The sequence below is a fragment of the Ciconia boyciana genome, chromosome 1 (assembly GCF_034638445.1).
Source record: "Ciconia boyciana chromosome 1, ASM3463844v1, whole genome shotgun sequence".
Classification (NCBI taxonomy): Eukaryota; Metazoa; Chordata; class Aves; order Ciconiiformes; family Ciconiidae; genus Ciconia; species Ciconia boyciana.
In genome coordinates, this window is record NC_132934.1 from 52,415,917 (window position 1) to 52,436,448 (window position 20,532).

General features: G+C 35.7%; 1 protein-coding gene across 1 annotated transcript in view; it reads left to right on the forward strand.

The window, feature by feature from the left end:
* CFAP54 (cilia and flagella associated protein 54) overlaps positions 1–20,532 on the forward strand; it is a 116,644-nt gene that overhangs the window by 41,384 nt on the left and 54,728 nt on the right. Inside the window, exons 23-33 of the mRNA XM_072865784.1 lie at positions 2,013–2,198; positions 3,213–3,355; positions 5,883–6,030; positions 7,046–7,201; positions 8,831–8,953; positions 11,085–11,228; positions 12,605–12,701; positions 15,738–15,827; positions 16,972–17,098; positions 17,995–18,106; positions 19,617–19,765. Coding sequence (XP_072721885.1) covers positions 2,013–2,198; positions 3,213–3,355; positions 5,883–6,030; positions 7,046–7,201; positions 8,831–8,953; positions 11,085–11,228; positions 12,605–12,701; positions 15,738–15,827; positions 16,972–17,098; positions 17,995–18,106; positions 19,617–19,765 — 1,475 coding nt within the window. The remainder of the gene's footprint in view (positions 1–2,012; positions 2,199–3,212; positions 3,356–5,882; positions 6,031–7,045; positions 7,202–8,830; positions 8,954–11,084; positions 11,229–12,604; positions 12,702–15,737; positions 15,828–16,971; positions 17,099–17,994; positions 18,107–19,616; positions 19,766–20,532) is intronic.

The following is a 20,532-nucleotide window of genomic DNA, read 5'->3' on the forward strand; positions in this document are numbered from 1 at the left end:
TACTTAATTCTGGCAACATGATAATATAACTCCTTCAATAACCTCCATGTTCAGACATGACTGACTTCTAGGTTCATGCTCTTTCCCTTTTGTGCTGTGAACATGTGGTATGACAAATCATCCCATATATCTTTGATTACTTATGACTGATCATGTGACTGTGTCGGTAGTCTTTTATATTATTTCTTCATTACAATTTGATGTTTTATTTTCTGAATTTGTTTTGGGTTTTTTGTTTTGGGTTTTTTGTTTTGTGTTTTTTGTTTTGTGTTAGTGTAGTTTTTTTCTGTTGGATCACACTCTGATGTTCCTGCACAGACTGAGAGAGTTCTGTTTTTTCACTCATTTATGCATACTATTGCATTGTCCACCTGAATGACGACCGTGATCCATCCAAATACTCTGCATTTTGGGTTTTAAGAAAGGGGCAAAAAAGCTTCAGCATATCCTCTTCAGAAAATTTTACTGTAGTCTCAGACCTGAGTGATCATTTTTGTATCTGGAAATCTTCTTCATGAAGAGTTCTATTCTTTGCAGGGCAGGTCTCTGTTTTGCATTGTGACAAAAGAATGATCTCAACCTTTTTTGCCCAATGTTTCAAGCTTTCCTGGTTTTGTGAGCAAGCTCTATACTAGCACAAATAGACTTGTCTTTGGTGATGGAGAATAAATCTTTCCCTTTGCGCCTGTCCCCCTATCTCCTCCCCATAAAGGAAGGTGTATAAAAAGAGAAGGTGTGTGTAGCTACTGCCAATAGAGGCTTTGATGTTATTCTTGATATTCTTATTATCAGATCCAGAGAATCAAGCTTCCTGCGATGTCCGGGGAGCTAGTTTCAATATACTATCCTGCTCCAGGTGAATTAAGTGTTTCATTGGAGACTTTTACCCTACTGCTAACTGCTCTTTCTGTGAACTTGCTGCAATGCATCCAAGCCACTGACCATCTTAGCTCTGGCAGGCATTAGAGATGCACAGACCTGAGGTTAACCATATGCTTCAGCAACAGAACTTCTGGTTGCTTTAGGATATGCTTTTGCAAAATGCTGATCTGCAGACAACGTCACTATCTGCCTGCTCCATGGAAAAGGTTTAGAATTCTTGGTTTAGAATTCTTGGTGGTGGAATGATCTATCAACTTATCAACATGAGAAAAGCTTGCTCTAAAGGGATACTACAGACTGTCTTACACTAATTTCTGGTCTGCTGGTTCAGGATTCAGCCCCAGCATTTGAAGGGATTTCTGTTGTTCAGAGGTCTCCTTATGAAGGCCAGACAGTATTTGAATAAGAGCACTGTGTTGATGCTATATTATGATGATCTTGTTTCTCATGTTGTGCTTCAGTCACTGTGTCAGTTGTTTGTTGTTTCAAGACCCTAAAACCTTCCTTTGCGTAAGTTGTCCTGGTTATGGAGGGGAAGGCGGACAAGCCTGTTAGAAGTGAGCTGTGATGTTAAAAGTGCAGGTGGACAATTACTTGAAGGAAAAATGAAGAGAAGGTCTTGAAAATATGTTGTTTGTTTCACAAATTCCAAAGTCCTGTTAATGGTGCTGAGAGGACCTGAGACATCCTCTGCCCATATCTAATACATGCATGTGGCATGTATGGAGGAGAGCCATATGCTCTTTCTCTGGAAGCACAGCTCAGGACTAGAATGTTTCCAGCTCAAGGACTGCAAGCATGCACACTCACGGTGTGAATGTGCAAATGGACAAAAATGTCTTAGAGAAAGAACAGGTCCTGGTACTTAACTGTTCTCTTAGGCTATGTGCGCTGTATACTCAACTGCATTCCAGAGAAAACTGATACTTTTTTTCCCTGTCATTTCGTTGTTTTCTCATTGTCTTCAAGAACCTAATATTATGTGGAAACATGGCATGTCTGTTAATCTAGGTTGTACTTTGATTGTATCCAAGACCATTAAATAATTTATTTAACAATAAAAGTTTAGAATTTGAGATTTGTTTTTGATATGTACAGTGGGTGTAACTAGAAAATATTTTTATTGATAGATACCAGCTGATGGGAAAAGCCTCTTGGAAATACAAGGCTTAGATCCCAATGAGAAATACATATTTGCAGTCGCAGCATATTCTTCTGATGGAAAACTTATTGGTGATGCCATTGGGGAAACGACTAAGCCAATCCTTGCTTATCCACCTCTTTCTGCTACTACTGTTCGAGCCTATCTAACTCAGGTAAGGTTAGAGTCTTTGATAATAAACACATACTTTAATTTGGTTGTAATTACTTGTTTTCACTGGTAGGTCTAAAACTTCTTCTGGTAAAAACTCAAGACTTTCTTGCCAAAAGCTTGATAAGCACAGATCACAATTTTAACATAACAAATGATATATTTGAGTAACTCAATTCTTAATTCAAAACTATTGGAAATTCCAGTTTAAGGGGAAATATGTGTCTCAGCTAGTTTTCTTATCCCTGTTCCTGTTTTTCAGTCTGCATTTAACTTCTTTCTTCTTTTTTATCATTTATTTTTTCATTTTTGTGATTGAGACCAATCATCTTATTAGTCATTACAATATGGGATGAAAGATGTGATTGAACTTACCAGGTATCAAATCCAACCATTTTCATATTGAAATTATTTTTGTAGTGTCTTGTGGAAGACCACAAAAGCTCTGTCAGACCTTTATGATAATTTTCTGTATTCTTAAAAAAGAAAATTTAAAACAGATTGTGTCATGGAGAAAAGTGAAATTGTCTAGCCCTCTATAGGGCTAGATCATGTGGAACATTTAGAACATTTCCTAAAATCTTCCAGAGTAAGAGGTATCCACATGAATTTATGCCTACTTGTGTGGCTCCATTTACATCCCATTATCCAGAGCAGCAGGGCTTTCTGCAGTATTAGCAAAAGTAAAATGAACCTAGATAAAATAATATGCCTTCAAAAACTGCAGCACAGTACCTGTAAAGTAATCCACAAAGGGCTGTTAGATCCTTGGTTAACAGTCAAGAAACTCTTTTGCCTTCTCTGATGCTAATCCTGAAGGCAAACTAATATTAGTAGAATCAGATTGCTACTACATGTGTTTTATTCAAATATGTCAGAATATTCTTAGAGAAATTGTAAATTTACATGTTGGGGGGAGTTTTAAAACCTTTCTTTATACTATAATCGTATTTGGCTTGGTTCTTTGATGAACATGGAAACTTCCTAAATTTTTTTGTTGTTGTTTTTTTTTGTGTAGGTAGCCTATCAGACTGGCAACTATACATTAGCCAGAGAAGCATTTTCACCAATGTGGGATTATTTTGTTTCAAATTCTTCTCCACTGCCTGCCAATGCAGCTGTTATTTCTGCAAGTAGTAATTTGACTATATCTGAAAACAGGTAACTGGCTAAAACAAAATTAAAATAATAGTTAATTATAGATGTGCACATTTTATTTTAAAGAGTACCAGGTTGTGAAATTTTGTCCAGACTTGCGATATGAAAAACATTCTGAAAAAAAGAGGTGTGAAATGTGTTATAAAAATACAGTGTTTTATAATTAGCAGAGGATTTTTGTTATTTATGCAACTGCTAGCATTTACACACCTAATTCTTTATAATGATTGTTTTCTTAAGATAATTGGGAAACATTTGTAAAGTGGCTATTAATTCTGTGTGATGCATTTTCATATGCAAAATATGTAATATGCACTGGGTTCTTGACTTTCCACTTAAGGGAGCAGTAGAGTTCAGAAATTGTGAAAATTTTGTCAAGAACACTACCCAAAATGGGTAAATGCTTGCTAATTTTGTTTTGGGGTGGCTATATAAATCTGCCAATAATCTTTGAATATACTAAAGTGCTTTGGAAGAGATAATTGAAATTAATTAATTTATAAATAGATTTCAAATGTTCAACCATAATATTATAGCTTTTTCATGATGACAAAGCCTAGCTAGAAATTTTGCGGTTACATTCACTGAAATTCAATAGATCCAAATGCATCAAATAAATCATAATGAATTATCATCCAATATAACTGAACACAAATCATCATCTTCACTTGTGTGGAATTCTTTTTAGACTAATTCTTTCATTAGGAAAGTTTTGGCAAACTTGAGGAGGTATGAAAAAGTTTTGCAGCATCTCCATTTCAGTTTGACAGACTGGCTTAGTCTTGAAACTATAATGACAAGAAGCAACCTTATTGCATGTGTGTTAATAGTTCTTGAATGTTTCAAGAATTAAAGAAAAAATAAAGAAATTAAGATCTTTGTTTCAAGAAATAGATATTAGGGGGATTTCCTAAAAGTTTTGTCAGAATAATTCCATTTCCACTTTACAGACAGAATAACCAGTAATCAGCTATTCTGAGACATATAATGTAGCTAGTGTTTTCTCTATATTGTTTTGACATACTTGCATCAGAGCCCACAGTTTTCTCATGCTGTTCAGATGCAAGCAGATAGTGTAGGCTCGTGTGTGCTCTGAATCCTGTAACAGGAGAAAGTAATGGGTCTAAGTGTACTTGTTATTTGGGGCTCAGCCAGACCACTCGTGTGTATCCTGTCTGTCCTTCAAGTGCCATCACGTGTCTGATACTAGGCATACAAATTGACTGAGGGTCTTGATGTTACATGCCATGAGAGCATTTGGGATTTACAGGCAGCCTGTGGACTGCATTGATGCAGGCAGATAATCACTAGACATCCTATTTCATGACTATGTGGATGTTTTAAATCTATCCCTGGCCTAGGCAAAAAAGCAGGAATGCAAGTCTGGTCATTGTCTATTTTTTGCACTTGTTTTTCATTAATCTTTTTTCCTAATCAGTTCTTCTTTTTTTTTTTTTTTAATCATATACAGCTCTAGAGATAACATTTGAATGAAGCTACTTTCAGATAAATCAAATGAAGACAGAAAATGTTAAATAGCTGTGCAAAGCAGTTTCAGGGATTTTGCTTTTCTGACAGTTATGTCCAAGCCTAATTTTTTTTTTTTTTTAACAATTAATATGGAAGATTCTCAAAGCTGCAGTATCAGTCCTGAAATAAAGCAGTTTCAGTTTTACTGATTGGTAGCTAAGAAATTACATGGACTAGCTTAAAAGTACATAGGACTTGAGTCCTAATTACATAGGACTCCTATGTACTTTCAAGAGACAGTAGAGGGAGCTGGAAAGAAAGGAAACCTCTTGTTTCCAGCCAGAAGCCCTGTTGATATCTTGGTAATGTCAAGTATGTGAATGTGTCTATTTGATCTTCATTCTTGAGTTTCAGTCTCTTTTACAAAATACAATCGAGGAGAAGGAGGAATTTATTTCTTATACTTCAAAATCATAGGATTTTTCCTGGAACGAAAAAATATATATATAAAAATAACAAGGACAAATGCCTCCTTACCCCCAGGGATGAAAAAAAAAAACAACAAAAAAGCAGGCAGAAGAAAAGAGATTCTTTTGAGACTTGCAATACAAGACATCAGTGATGAAAAGGAGTCTGTTACTAATACTTAGTAATGGACTTCACAACTGCATGCGTCATTGTCAGAATACAGAACAATAATGTCTAAAAGGAGACAGCTAAAATAAATAAGCTGTAGCATCCCAAATTTTCAAAGAAAGTTCAAAGTAAGTTTCACTGGATTAGATGAAACAACTAAGGAAAAGCTGTCTTAGGACAGTAGAACGTGGACAACAATTTGAAAAGGATTCTTATCCCTTTTATTTATTTTTTATGTTAGAAATTTTAAGCAATTTTTTCAGTTTTATGTATAAATCTTATTTCCAGAAATAGCTACAGTAATCCTTTTTGTCCATAATTTTAAAATTAAAGACTGCTTTTTAATATAATGCAGTTTCAGGCATGTGATAACCGAATTATCATTAACATGCTTTTACCATCCTTTTGCTTTTTTATTTTGTAGGTTACGTTTTGAAGCTGTATCTCAGACATCTCCTATTACCTTGCACCTCTTTCTGCGGAATATATTTGCTGTCTGTGACATTAATGTCATGGAAGGAGCACTCTTCTGTGATTCCCTCTGTTCCAATGACATACTTTATAAGGAACAAGTATGTGTGGCTTAAAATAATATACTGGATTTGATTTTACCTTTTGATCAGCTTTATTTCGTCATTGCAAGATAAATGTTGCAATGTACTAATCCTATTTACAGAATACTTCATTTTCTGTGAGTTATCTGATCTTCCTTTCTGAAGTATTTTAGTAGTTGTTGGTTATTTTGCATCCTGGTGAAAAGATGGTTTCTGAATCAGTTGTTGCCTAATCCAAAGCCCCCTGATTCCAACTGAGGAAGGATTTTCCTTGACTTCAGTGGTGGTAGACTATAATTTAAGAAAGAAGTATAATCATTGTTATTTTTATCCTACTAAGATGCACCTTGGATTTTTAATTTTAAACATTTCTGCTATTTAATACATATATTTTCATTAATATTGAGCTTCTAACAGGGTTTCATGGTTTTAATATACTAAGCTTCTTTTATCTTATTCAGACTTTCTTATAGTATAACAGCATGTTAATGACACAAAAAACCCTTTCTTTTTTATTTGGATAGTCAAGCTTTGCCTCCTGTATTATTACATTCCTGTTCCACTCTTTCTTTGCTGAAGTACTTGTCTCGTAGAACTGTGAGCATCAGTAAAACTCAGTAAACTCAGTCGGTTACTGAGTGACTTTACTGGATCTGCTCACCCATGCAAGGACTGCAGCAGATAACTGGAAGGGAAAGGAAGGAATTGTTATCCTCCCCTTACTTGGAGAGGTTAGAATGTGAAATTTCCACTCCACACAGGTTGAGGTTGTTCAACAGGCTTTGTAAATTATATGGGTAAATTCAGAGGGCACAATTAGGTCAAGAACAATTGTTTCCTTTAATATAATGAATAATGTTGCATTTGTTTATATACTTCTAACAAGTGTCAAGGTAAATTCATTTTTAAACTTTTATCTTACTTGCTGCTTACACTGCTTTTTAAACTGCAATAAAATTTGTCTTCTTTCATTCTCAAATTATTTAAAACAACAGAAGCCATATTTGAATCAAAATGTGTTTTTCTTTTACAGATTGCTAGATTAGCAGAATGTGAAAGAATGACTGTGGCAATTGAACTTAGCAATTGGTTGAATGATGCAAGTTACACCCTGCAGTCTGTTGTACAATGTTATGGTCTCCTTGCTCCAATTATTTATCACAAGATCTCTTCAGTGCCAGTAGTTCAGGTGAGAGCATTTTAAGACAAAGCAGCTGGTATCCAAGTCCTGCAGTTATAGTGATTCAAATTAAACTTATAATGGAGTGTACACTGGAAGAGCTAAATATCTAGGCTTCGAGTTCTTAGTAGCTGCTGCAAGAAAAGCCTTTTATGGTTTTATGTGTTCCCAATGCATATATGTTCAGTGCAAGCTGCACAGATTCTGCTCTCAGCTATGCTAAAGAAACTGCAGAATATTGATCGTTTCTTCAGGATGATTTGTTGGTATTTTTAAACTATAGTAGAATTTACAATGTAACTTCTACTTGAATGCTATTTGCAGATGGACATTTTGAGGAAACAAAAGCAGCATTTGCTTATGGCATTTTTTGGAATGTTTGCTTCATATACAGTTTTCTTTTCTTCTTAAAAAAAGAAGGCTATTCAATGTTTTGATAATGCAGTCTTTAGTTTTCAGGCACGTGCTCCTTTCCAGAAGCAAGCACCCTCTCTTTGAAAACAGAGTACCTGAATCCTTTCCTGCCATTTCTGAAGCAGCAGGCGTGTTTTTTAGATTCAGCAAGGATACAGTAGAAACATGCAACTTTTTTTCCTGTAATTAGGTAGTTTTGTCAGGGAGCAGCAGTAAGAGCATGTTTGCTCTACGAGGAAGGATGAGGTGACTGCAGTGCAGGCAAGGCATAGACTAGCAGCATCTGAACATGGCAGACAGAGCAGGGTGTTGGTAAGAGGATCCACTGAGAGTCCAGAGAAGGTGAAGTTATTGGGCTGGCCTAGGGTCCATCCAGGAGAAAAAGTCAGGAGCTGCAGGAGTTGGAGCCAGAGACTGGAGACAAAGCTACAACACAGGTCCAAGGTCCATCTAGAAGACAGAACTGAAGACCAGCACACCAATACCATAGCTCAAGCAGGGACTGAAGGCTTGTGTCTGAGCTTAATTGGGACTCCTGGGCCCCTGGGCAGAAGGTGTGAGAGGAGGCCCCAAGTGAGGCTGCTTAGGGAATGACTATTGGGGCACTCAGGGCCCTGAGAAGTTTTTAGGAGTGTTTAGAAAAAAAAATAATCTATTTACATGCAGGGATACCCTCTTGCTTAAGAAGTTGTCAGCTGTGATGACCTACTAAAGGCACAGCTAGCCACTGGAAATGGCTCCTGTTTCAGATTTCCTAATTAAAGGGAAAAATAATTTAGTTGTATGTTCTTTTCATATCTGATAGACAAAAATGGGGGAAAGAAGTCTTTTATTTTTATAGCATACTGGAAACATTTTACTTTCATTTAAAATTCTGACCAGCTCGATATATTTTTAAGCAGTCCTCTACTAGGAGTATGTCATCTCACTGAATTAAGCATTCTTTGATTTCATGTTAATTAAATCAGCAAAAATATGCATCATGTATCATATCTGTAATTTAATATCTGTGATTTTATGTGAACATGTAATTTATTCCAAAGGGCTGTGGTTGAAATCTTAACACCATTAAATTCAATGGAAATTTTATTATTGGCTTTTGTAGAGCTAGCATTTCATCCTATCCGTTAGATTTCAAAATATTTTTAAAGTTCACCATCAAATACAATAGGCTTGTAAGTGAGTTGCAGACTCCAAACTTTGTTTTAACCCTTGTATTTACAGATCCTCATTAAGTGCTTGGCTGTCCTTCAAGAAATTCCAAGTGCTACTTTGCAGAGGAGGCAGGCAGGATGTTATGAGAATATTCAGCATATGATAGCTTGTACTTCATTTTATACAGCAAAGGTACGGTGTGTATTATTGTGCTTACAGCTTAGTTTAAGATATAGCTCTTGTCGGTTAGAGAAAAAAAAAGTTTTAGTAAGCTGGCCTTCAGAGTGATATCTTAGAGAACTGTCACTCTTAAATAGTAAAAGTGTAGAAATATTTGTTAGTATCTTTGTATCATTTTATATAATAATGACATTTTGACTTTTTAATAGAATTGAGAATTTTCATTTGTTCAGAAAATAGACTGTAACTATTTGTGACTTGAAATCTGTATTTTATATCATTGTGTGTATTTTTACATTTAAGAAAGTACTATTTTCAATAAGGCCTATATGCAATATATAAATTTAAAAGTTTATTTACTGCAAATAGGACATATTTGTAGTTTTAATCAGATTAGCATATCCTGCTTATTTGCTAATTACATACAAGAGACTTTATACTATTTAGTCCCACATGCTGGCAGGAACATAAACACCTTGACTTTTAACCATAATACATATCTGTAGATCACATTTATGATTCAGATAACCTGTTTAGTGAGATAAGGAGAAACATGGTACTGGTAGGATTTTTTTCCCCAGGTATAGAGACATGCTAGAGTTAAAGTACCTGCCACAATAAATGTATGATGCTGAAAAAGTCAGCTTTCCTCTAGCTTTGAGTAGACCTCAGCTAAGAGCTCATACTGAAGCTGAGCTGTGGCTGATGCTTTGAGGGATTCCCCTATGTTGGTGATCCCTCACCCCAGTCCTTATAGGAGCTGGATCTCTGTGCTCACCTCACAAGACCAGATCAGTGTCCAATATCCTTAAAAGTGCACTGTAAGAAGACCCAGTTTTCATTCTTTCTATAAAGATGAGTACTTTGAGCCTTAGTGTTGTAATTTTCTTCATATTAATCAATTATTTCCTGGCTGTGAGGGCAGTGTCAGGGCATGGGGAGGGCTGGGGAGCCAGGAGCTGAGGGCAATGCCATGGCCAGCAGGGCAGCACCTGGCAGTCAGGTTCAACCAGGAATTCAGATCATCCGGTGAGTTTGTGGTGATGAGGCAGGTCTGAGTTGAAGCTGGCAAGTCAGGTCTGGTGAGGGTAGCTAGGGTCAGACACAGCCCAGCAGGCTAGTCCAGTGTGATGGGAGCAGTCTGCGGTCAAGCTGAGGAGTCAGTCCATGGGTCAGGTGTCCAGACCAGTGGATCCATTGCCAGGCCCAGGCATGGCTTGGATCATGCTGGAGACCAGCATTCCTGCCTCATAGGAGCTGGCAGGGACTGTAGGCTCAGGCCTGAGCAGAAAGGGAGCTCCTGGCCCCATGGGCGGAGGGCCAAGGTGGAGGCTATCAAGGCCAATAATGCCTATTAGGAACCCTGAAACCTTGATACAGTGTTTGCTTGTAGTTGGATTCCCCAGCTAAATGACTGTCTGCTTGTACGTCTGAGTTTTTTTTCCTTAAAGATAGCATTTCAACAGACTAGCATACAGAATAGCACACAGAATGAGTGAATTGCAAATGCTTCTGATTAATCCATGGTATACGGTTTTCTGTTGAGTTACAGTCAGGCCATGTGCTGTATTTATCCTAAAGTAATCTATACACTTATTTTGTATCCCAAAGACAAACATCCTAACGTGAAGTTACCTTGTATATAGTAGAAGCACTTTGGCCTTTAGAGCTCTGTCTAAACAAGATAAAGCCATCTAAAAACATTGTCTATACTGTTCGTTTATAAATTTCATGATTTTAAAAATAAATTTCACCACTCCTTTCACTAATACAGTTGGGATTTTCAAATGTGCACTTGATACCAGAGACGTAAATGAGGATCATTTTGTTACCCTTTATATTCTTTGATAGCAGTACTGCCTGAGAACAGGGAGAATGTCAATCACAGCAATAGATACTTCTGGTTAAATCTTTCTATTCTCTGAGGGATAGGTTAAGCAGAAGTAGAACACATAGAAAACATATCTGCAATTCCAATTATTTTACAGGTTTATAGTCCTGTTTTTTTATGAAAGGAAACTTAAGTATTAAGTAATTAATTTCTATTTATAATATTCATGCATTTTGACAATTGTAAGTAGGCAGTAATGAAACATTACATGTTATGCAAAAAAACCCCAACAAACTGATGATTCTTTAATAGGTACTACGTTCATGGAAAGAATATGAACTAGCAGTAATTATTGTTAACTATGGGAAAAAATTGTTGGATTCCTCACCAACAACCTCACCCTGCCTGTCAGAAGCTATGAAAACTGAAGAAACACACACTAACAAAGAAGTTAAAGTAATTGCTCTGTTTTTTACTTTTCCTTTTCTCTAAATACTGTATTCTATTATTTTGAAGACTACATTTATTAACTTTTTTTTTAGAAGTGATTGTATGGAATAAGAGTTTCATTGTATGATAAGAGTACCCAAAGCAAGCTGAGAGGCTTCTACTTAATTGTAGCCATCTTTGTTAAGAATGGTTGCAGGTTGCAGTGGATACAGGGTCTCATCTTGTTGAACTGGAGAGGGCTTTGCAATACGACAGTTCAGAGCCATGAGGATCCTGCAGATATTTATACACACATCCCTAACTGATCTTCACATATAGTTTCAGGAATGCTTTATTAGACAGAAAAAATAATTAAAGAACTGTATAAGTAAAGAAGAGCAAAAATATCCTAAATAATGTAGAAATTTAGCTTCTCATTTTGTGCAGCAGCTGCTTGAAACTGATTTGTAAAAAGGGAGTAACTTAGGAATTGTGTACACTGAAAAATATTCCTTAATGGAGGACGAAATTTCAACCTCAAAGACCTTAATACTTGAATTACAAAGAGACGCAGTAGGTTGTGAGGATTTCCTGCAACTTAGAATCAGAGTAAAATGTTGATTCTCCATACTTTTCTGTCTGTTTTTTCTTTAAATAATTTTAGAAGAGATTCTACTGGAGAGGAGATTTGAAAAAGAGGTAAGAAAGTAGTAAAAATGAGAGGGGAAGAAAGGAAGCAGTGTGAGCATGAAACTGAGACATATTAAAGAGAGGGACAAAAAGTCAATCAGCTTACAGGGAAGGATTTCTGTAAGAAAATTTGTAGGACACTGATAGGATCCAGGACAAATTTTTTTCCATTGTTTATTGCTGAGTTTGTGTTATCTGCTCCTAGGCTCATACTGAAAAAGAGGAAGGAATCTAAGACTGTAGGAACAATATAATATGTTGAGCCAAGCAGGGCTGACTGAAAATTAATTTTCACCAAAGTGAAAAAAAGAACTACTTCCTTTCCAGAGGAAGATTCTGATTTCTGTAGGCAGTAAATAATCTACAAAAGATTATTTTTTCTGGAAAACAACATATTTTGTCAAACAATCTATTAAAATATGTTGTTCTAGTAGCATGTGGGACTTCCCTAAAAATTTATTTGGTGGAAGAGCAACTCTGCTCACTCCCTTGGAGATCAATCAAGAATGAATCATGGCCAGGTTTTTGAAGCCATGCTAAAAAATTTATGAACATCAATTTTATTTCACTTGAAAAGAAAAATAAGACAATATTGATGAAATTATCAGATATAGAATGAGAAGACTTGGGATCTAACCTAAACTCCACTATTGACCTGCTGGTTTTAGTTAGGTAAAAGCTAAGTTTTCATAACTAAGTATTGGATATTTCAGACCGCTTCTGCAAAGACATCCCATTTAGCTGCAATGGAAAAAGCAACAGAAAATCTAAGTGCTCTTGAATCAAATCTCCTCAGACTGACAAAACCAGGTGGGTGTACTATTAAAACACTTCTTACCTTTTTCTATGGAATTTTCTATGGTTTATTTGTAAAAATTATTTACCTAAAAAGTACTCTTATTTCATATATCTTCCATGATAAATCAACCAAAATCATAATTTCAGTGATCTTATTTATACCTGGTAGTGATGTGTGTAATGGCTTTTATTAATCTTTTTCATCATTTCCACCAAAACACTCATTCCTTCTTAGAAAGGAATGGTCATTTTTGTTCCATTCTGGAAATATAGGTGTTCTCCCAATCTGTGTAAATTGGGTTCCATATTATTTAGGCTTGCTTTATCTTCCTAAACCAGAAAATGCAGTGGCAAAGACCATTGTCCATTTATAGCATGTCTTACTATCCTACCAGTGCTAGTAGTAATGACCACTGCAGGAAATTTTAGTGGAGGAAAGGCTTCCTGAAGAAAGTTAACAGAAATTGTCCTTTTTGTGAAGGAATTGCATGTATACTAGCATTTAACTACCTTGTAACTCAGGAACTAATGTATCAACTTTAAAATATCTTAAGATGAGTCTGGATTAAGGACAAGAATTTTCAGGCTAATAGTTCTGCCAAAGTTAGATGCATTAATAAGTAGGACTTATAAAGGAAATTTGATTAGAACTTAAAACACACAGCCACTACTGATTTTTTTTCCATTATATTTACATCGCATCTTGTACTCTTTGGAGCCTGGATAGAATCATAGAATAATTTATGTTGGAAGGCATTTCTGGAAGGCATTTATTCTAACCCCCTCCTCAAAACAGGTACAATTAGATCAGGTTGCTCTGGGACTTGTCCAGTCAAGTTTTGAATCTCTCTGGAGAAAGAGATTTTGCAACCTTTATGGGCAATCTGTTCCAATAGTTGACCACCCTTTAGGTGGTCAACTTTTTAAGAAAAAGGTTTTCTTTGTATCTATTTAGAATTTTCTGATTTCCAGCTTGTGTCTATTGCCTCTTGTGCTATCAGTGAGGACAGTCTGTCTCCACATTCTGTATTCCTCCTATTAGGTAGGCATAGACTCCTCTTAGCCTTCTCTTCTTAAGACTGAATAAACCCAGTTCTCTCATCCTCTTCTTGCTTTGTCATGCACTCTAGCTCCTTATCACCTTGGTGGCCCTTCAGTGGACTTACTCCAGTGTGTCAGTGTCTTATACTACAGTGTCCAAAACCAAACACAGTAATCTAGATGTGGTCTCACAAGTGCTGAATAGAGGGGAACCATCACTTCCCTTGATCTGCTGGCTATGCTGTTTCTAATACAGGCCAGTATGCAGCTGGTCTTTGCTGCAAGGGCATGCTGCTGACTCATGTTCTAGTTATCATCCGTCATCTGTGTATATGCATTTGTCTTAGAAGAGAAAGCATTTCTGTAATAAATAGGATAAAAAGAGTGACTCAAAAATTCCATTCATCTGTGCACTGCTCCTTCATTTTTTGCTGCTGACATTGATGCCTGCATTCCTGCAGAACAAGTTACAGAATGAATGAATTCTGTAAGTTAATTGAAAATTACATTGATTACTTAATAAAATGATGTTCCATTCTTACTTAATAGAAAGTTAAATTAATGGGTTGATCAGTTAGAGAAGAACACATTTTCAGTAATTGGTAAATACGTGATGGCTGAAGTCTGCTCTGTTGCTGAAATAGCATATTTGTCAATAAGTTTCAGGATGTAAATTGAAGAGGAGTCTTTTGCTGGGGCTATGCAAAACCAATAACAAAGCTTACAGCTGTCCTTACAAATATGTATAAGTGGGTTAGGACAATGTGCACACTTGTAGGGCATGCTGTTAAAAATATTTGGAAAAACCTTGTCATAGGAAATCCTTAAAAGTGGATCAACACTTATCATTCCATTTATGATAGTCTACAAGAAAAATGAAAATGAGCTGAATCTGTCTCTTTCATAAGAAACTGAGAAAAACAAAATGTTTCATACACAGTACAATTTAAATTCTGAAATTTCAAATGTTTTCCCATTTAAAAATTTTTGGGAGATATTATTCTTTGTGAAGATGCTCATTTGAAGCAATATATTTTTGAACTTGTCAGATAGGAGAGAGTACTAATAAAGAGTATGACTTGTCCTAAAAATAAAATTAAAAAAAAATCTGCTTGTCCTGCTGGCTGTCCTATTTAATTGGACATTATTTGCATCCCAGCAGGCTTCAGCTGACTGCTACCACTGGAGGGTGTAGCTATTGATCCAGTATCACAACTGGTTGTTCCAGAGTGCATTTTTAACCTCGCTTTTTTCAGGGAATAGCTGCATTGATCTTTTTCAACCACAGAACTTGCCTAAGCACAAAATTTGTAGGTCATGTTTCTTTATTAAGGCAAAATAGCAACTAGCACGTGCAACATTGTTCTGGTGCTCATCAGCTGGTAATGTAGTTGTGTTTAACTCTCAGAAGCTTGAATCCAAGTTATTGGTCTCCTATATATTATACATGCTATTTATATCTCTATATTGTATATATGATTTACACCTATATCTAATATGTTATTTATAGAATAGAAATAAATTTGTATACATATATTTATATAAATATTTAGGAGAAGAAAAAAAAATTCCTTTACCTACTTATGCTATCTATATGCCGAGCATGTACGTAAGCACTAGTGAATAGTAGCATCATGTGTTCAGTTCATGCTGTATAGCTTTAAATACATTATCGGGCATGTCCTTACTGCACATCATCCTCCACAGATTATTTTTATGGACTTTTGTTAGACCTCTGATGAACTCCAGACATTCTGCTCATTAGTCTAGTAGCTGGAAGTTAATCAGCCACATCTGTAAGCTCTTCATTATTTAAGTGGCACAGCTACTTATGTTAGAAGAAAAGAGCAAGCTTTTGAATTTCTCTCTGGACAACAGTGAGAGATTTAAAAACAAACTCTGTGCTAAGGAAAGATTTTTCTAGTCTTCAGTTACGATTCCAGGTAGAGTTTCTATTGTACACTATCACTGCTTGTCATAATGGATTTGATTTGGTTATTGATGTAGCTCGTGGATCAGAGCTTACAGGACAGGAAGATCCTTTGTTCCTTTACCCTGTAATTTCATGTTGGACATCAAACAGTGCTTATCGAGAAGGTAGGATAATTGGTGTTTATTTTAATTGTAAAGACTTCTTTACTTCAGAAAGTTGCCAGTAATGCTATCTACTTCTTGCTTGGAATAAGCTCTTGGAAACTTTATCTTCATTTTGTTCTCAAATATACAAAATCAAGCAAAACATAGCTTAAAAAAAGTTCTTAATATAGTCACATTTAGAGGTGTACGAAATACCTGCAACAAATTATGTTAGATGTTGATGTTAAGTATATAAAATATTAATATTTTAAATAATTTGAGTAATGTTTATTTTCTAATAACCTTAAAAATGATATCTTTTTTTTAAAGTTGTGTCAAGTTTTCAAAGATTCTGTTTGTGTGGAATGTTCTTTTTAAATTGAGATACCCCATTTCCTCATTAAATTATGTCACTGAAAGAGGAATTCACAAAAGTCTGATTACACTTGTGTTTTTGAAATAATATTTAAGATTCTGGTATGTGGCCTTTGCCACTGCCTTATTTTTTTTGATACTGGTGTTCAAAATAACAACGTAGCCTAACCAGTAAAATTAGTATAGCTTTCAGATAGGATAAATACTTATTTATTTCTTGATGGTAAAAAATTATGAAGACAGCCAAACAGTAAAAGCAGTTTGCAAACAATTAAAAAGCTGCCTAAAATCTAGACAGCACAGCTCCATTGCTGCAATGAGAACAGTGTGACGTTTGTACACTAATGTGACTGTCACTGAGCAGAGCAGCCTAAATTAACAGGATGCAGTTACTTTGTTTATACTTGCTTTATTGTTTTTTCAGGATTTTCAGGCATGTGTACAATTAGACATGTTGAATATTGTTATAAAATATTTTTGCACTATGTACTGCATGATATAAAAATAGTTCCAAACCTGTTTTCTCAGTCTCTAGAATGTTTGTCATTCTAGGAGTGTAAATAGAGTGAACTTGTGATTCTGGATGCCCAGTCACAAGAAGTATTTAGCAACTGCTATTGTGTATCATGACCTATCTGATTATAGTATCAGTATGCCTTTTCTTCATCAGCATGCAACATGACATAAATATGTGCTTTGAGACATACATAGCTGTAATTACAGCTGAATTCAGAAACCTGTTACAGCATAAATACAAAAAATGTGTTAACTATTTGTTACTTTATTGCAGTGATGAAATTCAGAAAGAAATCACGTTTTCTTGAGTTCTTTGTTCAAGTTTTGCACAAAATCCTGAATGAAGAGAAGTTTCAATGTGTTCTGGAATGGGCAGGCAACGTGCAAGTTTACTTGAAAAGGTAGATCTCTATTATAGCAGTAGCGAAAAACTACTACTTAGGTTCACCAGTGACAGTTACAGCAGAAACTGTAAATTGTACCTGGTAGACAACCCATCTGGAGCCATTTCCATGGCTCCTAGTCTGCAGAAGTTCCATGAACACAGAGGATTATATAGCTACAGAAAATATCGTATTGTGACCGCATTATACATGGAGACTTCTCCCCTGGCTGTGTCTGTTCAAAACTCCTGTCTACCATCAGCAACTTCCAGGATTTTCCTTTTCAAAGACACCACTTGGTAATATGGCCATTTGCCTTATTATTATGAGACAGTGGGATAACTTAGAAAAGTATGTTGGGTTAAATCAAAAGCAAACTGATCAGGGCCTACTGTAGTGTCTAAAAAAAAATTCTGTGCTGAAAAGATAAGTGGAACCAAACTGTAGACACTAAACTAAAAGGATCCCAAATAAATGTAACTGTAACTTTGTTAAAAATGCACATCAGTATTTCTAAAATTTGAAAAGCAAATAATCAATGAAAAGGAGATATATTATAGGGAACAGGAATTGCTGTTACAAAAGACCAAAAAAAACCTGGACATGAGGAAGTTCTTTACAGAATTCCATACTAGAATTTGGGTAATGAAGCAAATGCTTTTGTTTTATTAGGAGTTAGGAAGGTGAGATAGTTGTTACCTATAAATTCAGATTTCTATAATAAACCTTGAAAGTGAGCTCTTCCTATTTTCTGAAGGGGAAGAAGGGAAGAAAACCTGCTGAATTTAAAACTCTCAATGAAATAGGAATTGCATGTGCTCTACCTTTTCCCAAAGATAACCCTTTAACTATGAAAGGAGTTTAACATGATGATGATGATGATGATGATGATTTTAACATTATTTGTTTGTCAGGAGGAACAACCACCTTCTCTGTATCAATGGAATTTCAATGCAAGAAACAAGTTCTCCCACTCTGTCAGAAGGCATGGCTAGATACGCTACAGGAGTTGTAGAGTTTCAGAAAGTAAGTTTCATTTTTAAGGAGTCATGTATGTCTTTACTGGCAGCAATACCATAATCACAAAAATAAATTTTTAAAAGCTATCTCATAAAAACCTCAGCTAGAGACATGCATAATTACTAAAATTTGGGATACAAACTCTAGTCCTCAGCTCACCTCTGCGCTCCTAAAACCAGGAAGAAAAGTTGGCATGGGATTTATCTGAAAGACCAACAATCATGAGGAATTTGAGATGAGTCAGAGTAATGCATTCCAAAATCAATGAAAATTGCCTTTCACCAGCTGCCTTTAAAAAACCCGATATGTTAATAGGAAATGCCGTGGGTACCATCACATTAAGAAAAGGAGATCAGTTTAGGCCTTTTTGTACAATATGTTGTACTTACACTTTTTCATGAGTAGTTGTTAATGGTTAACTCCTTGTGCAGATATTCTAATTGCACAATAAAGGTGTTTTGTTCAGAATTATTTTAAAATAACCTTTTGCTTTTATTGGAAGGTAAGAATAATCTTAATGGATTTGTATTGTTTTGGAGGAAGTTTTCTCCCTCATAACCCTCTAGTGATGCTGTAATACTGCTAGCATCTGAGATAGATTAGGGAAAGGGTTTTCTGTCTCAGTTTTTGCATTGCAAAGTTTTACTATCTATAATAATAGGAAAAGATGTAGCATTATTTTTGAGATGAAAAACACTGGTATATTGTCCTGGTTTCGGCTGGGATAGAGTTAATTTTATTCCCAGTAGCTGGTATAGTGCTGCATTTTGGATATACTATGAGAATAATGTTGATAACACACTGATGGTTTAGTTGTGGCTAAGTAGTGCTTATACTAGTCAAGGACTTTTCAGCTTCCCATGCTCTGCCAGGTGGACAAGAAGCTGGGAGGGGGCACAGCTGGGACAGCTGACCCAAACTGGCCAAAGGGCTATTCCATACCATAGGACATCATGCTCAGTATATAAACCGGGGGGAGTTGGCCGGGGAGCAGCGATCGCTGCTTGGGGACGAGCTGGGCATTGGTCAGTGGGTGGTGAACAATTGCATTGTGCGTCACCTGTTTTGTACATTCTTTTATCATTATTATTATTATTTTATCTTCCTCAGCTGTCCTATTAAACTGTCTTTATTTCAACCCACAGGTTTTACTTTTTTTCCCCGATTCTCTCTGCCATCCCACCGAGGGTGGGGGGAGGGTGAGCGAGCGGCTGTGTGGTGCTTAGTTGAGGACTGGGGTTAAACCACGACAGATATGAAAGACAATATTTGGGGACCTGGCTGGCTTCTTAGTGTCAGGTGTTTGACATATACCTTCCAGAAAAATTGTAAAGCTTTCTGGGATATTAAATATTTCTTTTGCTGTCTTATTTTGACAAACAGTTCCAGAATTTATTTTCTGTTCTATTCTGTTCTTGCATAAGCCAAACTGCTGTATACCTCAAGGAATTGATAATGTAGGTATGAATAAGTAGTTGAAGTATATTTAAGATTTTCATAGAAGATTTTTTTAAAGAGTATGGAGACCTCACCTTTAAAGAAACCAGAGGCATCAACTTTAAAGAAGCCAAGAAAAGAAGCCTTGAGTCCTATTCGAAAAAGACAGACTCTTAGACAGTATTTCATGAAACATCCAAACATAATGAAATCTCCAGAAGCACAAAGGTAAATGAACATAAGTTGTCAGGTTCATATACAGAACCAAAATATTTTGACTGAAATTTAGTTTACAATTAAGTGTATATTTTAAAACTTTTTTCTGTCAAAGGGATGAATTTGTGCACAGTCCACTCACTTTTCTGTTTTAGTTTGGTATAAAATTGGCTTCCACTCAAGAGAACAAAATCTATCTTATTTCTACTTTAGAGAATAACTGTTGAAGATTTTGAAGTCTTTGTATTAATAATCAAAGACTGTATTTCAGTTGTGTGAGCTTGAGCTGTTGATTCATCATGGTGGAAAAGCTATGTTAATCTGCATACTATAATGCTTTTCAAATTGTTGGGGAGCTCACCTGTTAGAAATCTAATAAAGAATGTTTACTTGTTCCTGATGTTCAGGTAGTTTCAGAATGATTTTTGTCATCCTTTTGCTAGGCTTTTTGGATTATCTGTTCTATAGCTTTTGGAAAACTGTTTCTTGATAGAAATAAATGAAAATTCATTCACCTCTTCTTTTGGCAGATAATTTTATATATTTGGTTAACTCGCTAATAACAGTACCTTCTGACCTAAAAGAATTTGTAGTATTAATTACCTGGTGCTTTGGTCACTTATGCTTCCAGCAATTAGCAAGTAGAAAACTAGAAATATCTGAATATAAGCAATCACATAACTGATTCTGGAAGTGTTTTAAATAAAGAACCTCAAAAACGTCTTCCATACACTATCTTCTAAATATTTACCTAAACCATCCATTTTTCCTCCTCAACA